The sequence below is a fragment of the Poromitra crassiceps genome, assembly GCF_964638095.1.
Source record: "Poromitra crassiceps genome assembly, chromosome: 19".
NCBI classification, from domain to species: Eukaryota; Metazoa; Chordata; class Actinopteri; order Beryciformes; family Melamphaidae; genus Poromitra; species Poromitra crassiceps.
In genome coordinates this window covers 22,668,201-22,678,928 of record NC_139646.1, presented here as the reverse complement: position 1 = coordinate 22,678,928, position 10,728 = coordinate 22,668,201, and the positions used below count along the sequence as shown (strand labels likewise).

The 10,728-nt window shown below is 40.5% G+C and overlaps 1 protein-coding gene across 1 annotated transcript; it reads left to right on the top strand.

The window, feature by feature from the left end:
* Nucleotides 1-265: 265 nt before the first annotated feature.
* Nucleotides 266-8,970, top strand: LOC310793968 (uncharacterized protein; the record flags this gene model as incomplete). Its single annotated transcript, XM_083655848.1, has 8 exons — nt 266-388; nt 637-984; nt 1,140-1,301; nt 1,807-1,905; nt 2,072-2,115; nt 2,444-2,678; nt 5,783-5,808; nt 8,911-8,970. Exons 1-8 carry the CDS (start codon nt 340-342, stop codon nt 8,968-8,970), a joined length of 1,023 nt encoding a protein of 340 aa, XP_083511974.1. The 5' UTR covers nt 266-339.
* Between the last annotated feature and the right edge of the window lie 1,758 nt (nt 8,971-10,728).

Genomic DNA, 10,728 nt, shown 5'->3' with positions numbered 1-10,728 from the left:
AGGACAGGAAACACAGACACACTGATGTAACAATTCATAATTCACTCCTTTAGATCAAACCTGTTGGCAACAGGATGTGCTGTGTGTACGAGTCAGAGTGATCATACTAAAAGCAAAGGTCAAATGTAAAAATGACGGGGAGGGGGGGGGGGGGGGGATGTGTGCGTGCGAGTGAGAGAGAGAGTTTAGGGTAAGGGTGGAGCTTTAACGGTATAAAAAGGAAGGAAACAGTTGTATTGAGTATTAGCAGGTTAGAGTAGAAACAGAAACAGAGGTTTCTTCAAAGCTAAACAGACTCTGGTTGGACGTACTGGACATTTCCTTCACACTGGATCCTTGATGGTCATCATGATGAGAAACATCTACATTTACTGTTGTCTTCTTCCTGGTGAGTTACTTCTGTCTGTCTGTGTCTCAACCTGCTTTGTGCAGAAATGAATGAGAATGTGCTGTATTTTATTGAACCATAGCATTTGAGTGACACCCATTCAAAATTCAAATAAAGGATATTTACTTTCAAAGGATTTCAAAGTAACTTCAGTCTTCAGTTGATCAAATGATCGTCTATATTGTAGAATGTTGAATGATGAACTCCAGTTAATAATTGTAAAGTGTTTCCTTGATTCCCTCTTGTAGCTCTGAGTGTTGTGGAGATGTTCACCGTAACCGGCCATGTTGGTGAAAATGTGACATTCACATGTTCAGACTGGAACACTGCAAAGGAAGAAACAAAAGTAAAGTACCTTTGTCAAGAGCCATGCAAGAGACATGAAGAGAAAGACATCTTAATCAGAGCAGCACCTGGAGAATCTAAAATTAAGGACAGAATACACTTACATAACAAAGGAGATGTTTTAATTGTGACCTTCATTAAACTCCAAAAGTCAGACTCTAAGAAATACTATTGTGGATTGGAGTTGGATGCCTTTGATTCATTTATGGGCTATGATGAATATATAGACGTGTATCTTGAAGTTAAAGATGGTAAGTTTATGCTCTATACATTAATAAATTGTTATTTTTCATGTTTCAATTTAAGATATATAGTAATTCTTTGTGCTATTATCACCTTTTCTTCAATAGTGATGATCTGCCCAAATAATTAATTATACTGTAAATATATTATCTATTGATTCCAGCCATGCTTCCAGGACCCAAGACAACTCCTAAACCAGTCATCCTTGGATCTACTCTCTCAGCTGCATCTGTGAACAGTTCCACCATGTCTCCATTTGATTCAGAAACTACATCCTACCCCGACCTTTCTACAAGCCCTAATCTACCATCAACACAAGGAGCTGGTATGGACTGTGCTCATCTGACTTCTATATTTACTAGCAGAACACCTGTGCAGTGTATTGGGCTGAGCAACTATTAGCCTAGTTCACAATACACCCAAAGCAGCCATTCTGCTCACTCACTCATAGACTTTGCATTCATGTTATAGGATTTGAATGGGTGGTGCAAATGACCCGCCGCTAAAACCTGATACCTGAACAGAGACTAACTTATGATAACTTATTGATATTGAAATTCACGTCACTGTATCGTCAAGTTTCAGGTTATTCAGAGAGTAATGGTATTCACTGACTTAAAGGCCAAGTTTAAAGAGAGACATATTCAGTGCAGAGAATGTGAAGAACAAACTGTGGTCAACTGTCTGACAACTATTCTAACATTAAGTTTTCTTTCTTCCTCTTTTTCTTTCTTTCTTTCTGTCTTTCTTTCTTCCTCTTTTTCTTTCTTTCTTTCTTTCTTTCTTTCTTTCTTTCTTTCTTTCTTTCTTTCTTTCTTTCTTTCTTTCAGGAGGTGTACCATATTTTGTTGTGGTTGCAGTTGTCATGGTAACCTTATTACTGATAGCGGCGCTGATGCTTTACAGGAGGAAGACCAGGAATCCACCAAGTAAGACACACACACACACACACACACACACACACACACACACACACACACACACACACACACACACACACACACACACACACACACACACACACACACACATTGATATTAATATAATCAGTAAAAGGTCAGTCATGTTACCACATAATGTCCAATATGTTTTCAGTGATGGTGTCCAGTGCTGGGAGCCCATCTGAAGATGCTGGAGAGGTGAATGATAACTTCATCATGAATGCTCATGTCATTCTGGCCAATAGTCCACTTCTGTTGTTCAGTCTGGAATAATTGTTCAATAATCTTGATGACTAAAAGGCTAAAAGTAATCTCATGTGTAAGAAATTACTGTTCAACACTGAGGAAGTTCAATCACATCACACATCATCTCTAATCCTAATGTTGAAATAAAATAGATATTCCTCTAAATCTGGCTTCAAATGGCCAAAATGTTTCAATAGATTTGTGATGCACAATATTTCTAACAATTTTTTTCTTTAAACTTATCTTCTTTCTCTTTCGACCACTCCCTCCTATTTTCAAGGCTAATCCTGAATATGAAGAGATCAGAGGTGAAGGCCAGCAAACTCAGACGTCACCTGTGATCGTCTCTACGACTGTCTACTCCTCTGTCACCAATACTGAAGGTGACCTGACCAGCGATCTCTATGCCAATGTTTCTTTCCACCAGGCCCCTGATGTCTACTCACTGCTGCAGCTACCTACATCTCCAAAGAACGACGAGGTTCCAGTCAAGCCGATGGGTCAATGTGCAGAACGTAGAGCCACAGATCCCCAAAGTGACTTGTACTCTGTTGTTCAGTTCCCCAGAGGGCAGACTGATCTAGCTGGACAAAGCAACCAAAATGACTCTCTCTATGTCCTTGCTCAGTTTCCAAATTAAGTCAACCTGAAAGTGTCCAACATGATAGAACTAGACTGGACAAAAAGGAAACCTCATTGATAATCATATTTATTACCTTGTATCATATGAGGGTGTGATGTGATGTTAGATAAAACAAAGAAACAAATTCAATCTAAACTAGAAAGGTGCACTCGGTGGAGTGCAGATCTCCGCCAGGCAAAATAACTAATGTGCACATTTAGAGAGAAAAATATCAGTCAACAACATCACGTAATGTGTTATCTTTAATCTGGCGGAAGCAATCAAAGGTAACAACACAGATATGATGGTTTAGTGGGACTTTTTGTGAAATAGGCTTCACCCACCAAAATTTTGAAGTTGATTATATGAAAACGGTGTGGACTTTCCAAAACAAAGAGACAGGTTTTGTGCAGAACAGTCCAGACATGCTGTGTCGTGGTTTGGTGAAGATTGGACCAAATTTGTAGGAGGAGTCGCAAAAAAAGTAGTTTTAGACAAAAATTCTAAATTGCGGCAAACATCGATGGCAGAAATGGGCGGGTCCTCCATGGATCAATGTGACTTGACCCAAAAGACTGAAATATTATGTTCGCTGCACTCCGCATACATAAATGAGTCTGTACCACTTCACAGCCCTCACTGCTGTTTTGAGGGCAGAACAATTGAATGACTGACAGGTCGTAGCACCAAAGAGAGAGTGGTTCATTTTCAAAAGTCAACAGAATGAGGTTGGGTGGGCCGGCTGATCACTAAAGTCGTTAAAGTCGTTATTGTTTAGTAGGTTCAGGATTCGGATTTGATTTGGAGTGGGCAGTGTCGCAGACCCAGAGAAAGATCTGCATGGGGAGGATCGCACTTAATCGCGAAAATCGCGAAAACAACAAATCTCTTAGCAAAGTAACAGCACACCTCTCCTCAATGAGCCGCACGTTTTGAGGTCCGTTATGTCTATCTAGTGTGAAAACTGTAGGAGAAACAGCACAACTTCAGTTGTCTGTGTCAGACGGTAAGCCCTTGTTCACACAGGATGCCGAACGTAAGTAGAACTGAAGCTAGAAAGCAGGCACAAGCTGAAATTGACGCCTAACCGTTCACACAAGAAGCCTTCTCTTTTCCTCTCAACGCCTCCTCGGCGCACCTTGAACGCACCCACAACTCCCATTGACTTCATGCCTGGCAGCTTCAAGCTTCACGCGTCACACTTGGAAAATAGGCGTGGATCCTGAATGATCACTTGTGCAAGGCGTGAGCGTGGCTTCAGTGTGACACGCACATGGGTGGTGTGAACGGCCTCGTCTGTTAACAAGGACGCCTAAATGAAACTTGTGGGTTCAGCGTAGGTTGAGCTTAGGTTGAGCGTTGCTTCGGCGTCCTGTGTGAACAGGGGCTAAGACACTCACAGACATACACACACGCCCGTACACATAATCCCCTGCAGCTTTGCGTGGCAATTACACTCATTCATTCGACAACTCGTCCAAAAGTTGCTCGTAATTGAAAAGCTATTTGAGTTTTTACTACTGTTTGATATTTTCCTAGAATGAATATCATGGGTTTCCTGTACTGTATAAATGTAATGTAACTGCACCTCCAAAATATTTAGGTCTTCATTAAAAGCTTGTTTTTATGCTTTGCCATTTCTCTTCCTGTATTCAGAAATGTTCAACAACATTATGCTGGCATAGATCTCCCAGGGTCACAAAACATCTTCAGTTCATGTTGAGCTCCTGTGGTTTTGAATACACAGCAACAAGTCCATCACTTCATGCTTCACACATGCAGCCATTTTGTTTCCTTCATCACTGCAAACCTCCAAGTAACCGTCCTGTTTGGCCTGATCAAGCATCCTGTCACACACTGCCTTACATTATAATGTTATATCATTTCTCCACTGGCCACGTGCACTTTAACATTAGTGAGAAATATAGTTGTCCTGAATATTTTATCCTACAAAGTAAAACCTGTAATATTTTACACATTACATTAATTTCATCCATTTTAAAGATACTAGTATAATTGTGTACAGATTGTGAAGGCATTCACACTGGGCCTTCACAATCTGTACAAAATTATACTAGTATCTTTAAAAAGTCTGAAAGCAACCAAAAGACTGGGCTCGCCTCTGGATTATATTATTGATTATATTACTGATCAGAATCAGCAGAATCAGGTAAAAAAGGTAGGCTATGCATACAAGCTAAAACAATATTATATGGCAGTGAGTTGTCAGTCAGAGTTATGATAGTACGTAAAAGCAAAGGGTAAGAAAAGAGGTCCATAAAATTGACGGTGTGGACGTGTGTGTGTGTGTGTGTGTGTGTGTGTGTGTGTGTGTGTGTGTGTGTGTGTAGGGGGGTCTGTGACCGCACGCTGACAGGTCCATGTGTGTGTGTGCGTGCGTGTGAGTGCGTGTGTGTGCGTGTGCGCGCGCGCGTGCGTGTGTGTGTGTGTGTGTGTGTGTGTGTGTGTGTGTGTGTGTGTCTGTGTGTGTGTGTGTGAGAGAGAGAGAGAGAGAGAGAGAGAGAGAGAGAGAGAGAGAGAGAGAGAGAGAGAGAGAGGGAGTTTACAGGAGGGTGGAGCTGCAAAGGCTGTCTGGTTATTGAGTATTAACAGGTTAGAGTAGAAACAGAGGTTTCTTCAAAGCTAAACAGACTCTGGTTGGACGTACTGGACATTTTCTTCCCACTGGATCCTTGATAGTCATCATGATGATGAGAAACATCTACATTTACTGTTGTCTTCTTCCTGGTGAGTTACTTCTGTCTGTCTGTGCCTCAACCTGCTTTGTGCACAAATGACAAATCATTAAATGTATTTTATTGAACCATATAATTTGAGTGACACCCATTCAAAATTCAAATAAAGGATATTAACTTTCAAAGGATGTCAAAGTAACTTCAGTCTTCAGTTGATCAAATTATCATCTATATTGTAGAGATGTTGAATGATTAACTCCAGGTAATAATTGTAAACTGTTTCCTTGATTCCCTCTCGTAGCTCTGAGTGTTGTGGAGATGTTCACGGTAACCGGCCATGTTGGTGAAAATGTGACATTCTCATGTTCAGGCTGGAACGCTGCAAAGGAAGAAACAAGAGAAAAGTACCTTTGTCAAGAGCCATGCAAGAGACTGCAACAGATAGACATCATAATCAAAGTAGCACCTGGAGAATCTAAAATTAAAGACAGAATACACTTACATAACAAAGGAGTTGTTTTAATTGTCACCTTCATTAAACTCCAAAAGTCAGACTCTATGAAATACTATTGTGGATTGGTGGTGTATGGCTATGATAAATTTATAGACGTGGATCTTGAAGTTAAAGATGGTAAGTTTATGCTCTACATTAATAAATTGTTATTTTTCATGTTTCAATTTAAGATATATAGTAATTTTTTGTGCTATTATCACCTTTTCTTCAATAGTGATGATCTGCCCAAATAAGTGATTGGTACTGTAAATATTATCTATTGATTTCACCCATTGTTCCAGGTCCCAAGACAACTCCTAAACCAGTCATCCTTGGATCTACTCTCTCAGCTGCATTTGTGAACAGTGATGTGTTTACATCATACCCAGACCTTTCTACAACAAGCCCTGAACCATCAGCAACACAAGGAGCTGGTATGGACTGTGCTCATGTGACTTCTATTTATTTGAATGGGTCATGCATACTGTATATGGCAAATGAACGCCCCTAAAACTGGATACCTGAAGAGAGCACAACTCATGATAAATTACTGATATTGAAATTCACTTCACAGTATCCTCAAGTTTCAGCTCATTCAGAGACTAATGGTATTCACTGACTTACTGTAAGAATGCTAAGTTTTAAATGATCACTGTAGGCATTTCAGTGCAGGCCTGGATTAACACAGTGTGCTGTCCCCTGGTGGTGACCACACTTCAGTGCAGGCCTGGATTAACACAGTGTGCTGCCCCCTGGTGGTGACCACACTTCAGTGCAGGCCTGGATTAACACAGTGTGCTGCCCCCTGGTGGTGACCACACTTGAAGTGTAAAGAATGTGAAGAGGAAACTGGTCATGTGATGAACTGTCTCACACATATTATGAGACTGTGATGATCCTTATCTTTACAGAGTTAGAGTTAGGCTTGTTCATGACTTGCCTCCATTAGTTTTTATTTCTTCATCTTTTCTTTCTTACAGGAGGTGGACCATATGTTGTTGTGGGTGCAGTTGCCATGGTAACCGTATTACTGATGGTGGTGCTGATGCTTTACAGGAGGATGACCAGAAATCGCTCAAGTAACACACACACAAACACATGCGCGCGCGCGCGCGCGCACGCACGCACACACACACACACACACACACACACACACACACACACCCACACCACACACACACACACACACACACACACACACACACACACACACACACACACACACACACACACACACACACACACACACACACACACACACACACACACACACACACACACACACACACAGACAGATATTCATATAACCAGTAAAAGATCAGACATGTTAACACGTTGTCCAATATGTTTTCAGTGTTGGTGTCCAGTGCTGTGAGCCCATCACCTGAAGATGCTGAGGAGGTGAATGATACATTTATGATAGCAACATGTGTTTCTTCCATGATGTTCTGATGGATTTCTGATAGTAATGACATGTTTTGATGTCTAGTAACAGGACAAACTATAGCTCTGTGTGGAATGGCTGTAGTAGATGTCTGCAGTGACAGTTCGGTGTCGGTGATTCTGCATACCAAAAAACTAGATGGCAGTGTTGTCCTTTGTTAGAGAACCAAAGTTACACCCACTTCCTGCTTCAGCACACAAACTAAAATCAACAAGGTTTACCATGCATGAGTAAACATAGAGTAAAAGCCATCATCTTACTACTATACTGTATAAAATAAGGTGGGTGCGCTATGTGACACACAATAGACCCTTCTCACGGGGGCCATTTTGTGTTGAAAAGGCAGGGTAAACACATGCAAGCAAAACACTAATGAGGGTTTCAAACTTCCATGATTGGAATTTGGAAACCCTCATTAGTGTTTTGCTTGCACTTGTGTTTACCCTGCCTTTTCGACACAAAATGGCCCCCGTGAAAAGGGTCTATTGCTCAAGTGCACATGCTCAGGATGCGGTGCTAGAAATAAGCATGTGATATTTCTAGCACCCATAAAACCTTGCGACCTGCCTGTCTGTAGATACTTCAGTGATGTAGAGGCTCAGGGCCGGCGCCAGGATGAAATGACTGAGGGGGCTGTTATAACTGGCGAGGGGGCTGATTTTTTTTTTTTTTTTCAGATTTTATTTTTATTTTTATATATGATATTTTTATATCGTAAAACATAGGTTATAGGCTATGCCTATTTCTGGACTTTTTAACCATAATAACCTCTGAAAAGCGCAATAACAACACAAGAAAGACTACTATTCAAAATCAAATAAAACATTTATTTCACAGCAGCAGATTAAGGCATTAATAGAGGTTCAAGGGTTCATAGGTTCAAATTTAATAAATAGCTACATCTCTGACACCTTGTGACAACCAAAGCACAGCAAATAGCGCTCCTGCCAATTCTGAAACAACAGAGCTATGTTTACAGGGGGTAGCCTACATCAACTTAAACTGATCAAATTTGTGGAAGACTGCAGAAACAGCAGCCTAAACATGTCAGGTACAAACATTGCCTAACTGGCCTTTATAGATTACCGGTAACTATTCTTAAAAAAAAAAAAAAAAAAAAAAAAAAATTCAAGTGAGGGGTCCGAAAATTGAACTGAGGGGGCTAAGCCCCCTTAGGCCCCCTCGTGGCGCCGGGCCAGTAGAGGCTACTCCATCTTCATCATACCACATAATGCCTGTAATGACCTGTGTGGATACTATAGCAGGTAACAGTCATGTTCTGTTTCCACAGGCTGCAGGTCCAGACAGCATCTATCAAACCCTCAGCCCAGCCACTAGAGATCAGGACCAAGTCTACAGCACTCTCCCACCCTCTGACAGAGTCAGCCATGTATGTGTTTCTCTCATTTAGCTACACAGTTAATGTACTCTGCGTTTCCAAGCTATGATCTCTCTCCTTACCTGCTGTAGATAATATTCTCCATTTTCTCAGGATGCAGCTCCAGAGCCCATCTATCAAACTCTGACCCAAGCCACTGTGGAGGAGACCTAAGCACTGTCACAATTAACCTGACATGAGACACAACACACACACACACACACACCCACGCACGCACGCACTTACGCACACACACACACACACACACACACGCACACACGCACACGCACACACACACACACGCACACACACACGCACACACGCACCCGGTGTTGGTCGATCCTGTCTCTATATCTTAGAGACATCCACTTTTAAATAGAGGCATTATTTTAAATAGGCTTTTAGATAGAGGCATTATCTAAGGTATGACGGCTACTGGCCTGATGTTATTTTCTTATGTACTGTGCCTTTTCTGTATTTGGTTGTATAATATGTGTATATATCTGTATACATGTTTTTTTATTAACATCTATTATATATCATCTATATCATTATATTATGTATTCTCATTGTGCTGTTGTTAGTGGCCATTTTGTTTCCTTTGACACATTACATTGATTGTATTGATTTTAAAGTAATTTTTGTACAGATTGTGAAGGCAAAGTAACCTCAAAGCAACCAAAAGAGTTTGGGCTCTCCTGTGGATTATATTATTGGTTATATTATTGATTACAATCTGAAGCATCTAATGATTAGATGATTAGATTGTAATCAGTCAAATGTATTTTGAAAGTAAACCCATCAAGCCTGTGCTTACCTATTTCGATAATCTTTTAAGTGAGCATTCCATTCCATCGACCTCTGGTTTATCTGAAATCCTGAATCCCAGCTCAGTAACCATGGTAACATATGCAGCAGAACTAGCCTGGCTTATCTCGATATCAACCGGGCTTAATATGAGCCCACTCAGTAACCATGGTAACCTATGCCTCAGAACTAACTCCCTAAAGACAGTTCAGTGTGTATTTTCACTCTGGCTTCACTCATATCATGTAAAAAATAAAATAACTCATGAAAAGAATGTCTCAGCACTTTCACTGTCTCCAAAATCAATCACCAGAGTTTTGCATTTAATGAGTTAGCTGATGCAAATAAATTATGTATGATTTAGCAACATTGTTTTAGTGATTGTGCCAAGGCTTGCCACCTAATTTTAAGTAGGATACTTAAATATTTCAAATATTTCATATTTTCATATTTTATGTTCTAGTGTTTTCTGATAGGTTTGATCCTTCAATAGGCATCTATCTTGCTCCAAATGAAATATCATTGTACTCACACGTGACAAAGTGAAGTGTTAGCAGCCATGTTTTCTGGACTCATTCCTGCGGTACTCTATTCACTCTTGACCCAGCTGGCATTTCAATGTGGATTCAACAGTGAATCAACGTCATGTCCATGGTTGAATCAGCATTGAATTATATTTCAATTTGGAAAGATAAATCAGCATTGATACTGTTCTTTCAATGTTTCTTCCTTTTCAACATTAAAGTCTTTCATCAACATTGACTTGAGGAGCACAAAAAGGTGTTGACCTAATTTGATGTGTAATATGTTGTTTATATTTTGAGTTAAAAACAGTGTATATGCAATGATGTTGAACACAGAATTTACCCTTTTCTTCCCTGGGCAAGGTGCACCTAGTGAGGAGTGATTGTGGAGACCTGCAGAACAAGAGACAGAGAGGAAAAGGGACATAGTACAAGAAACACAGACACAATTCATAATTCACTCCTTTAGATCAAACCTGTTGGCAACAGGATGTGCTGTATGTACGAGTCAGAGTGATCATGGTAAAAGCAACGGTCAAATGTGAAAATGATGGGGGGGTATGTGTGCAGGCGTGTGAGTGAGTGAGTGAGAGAGAGAGAG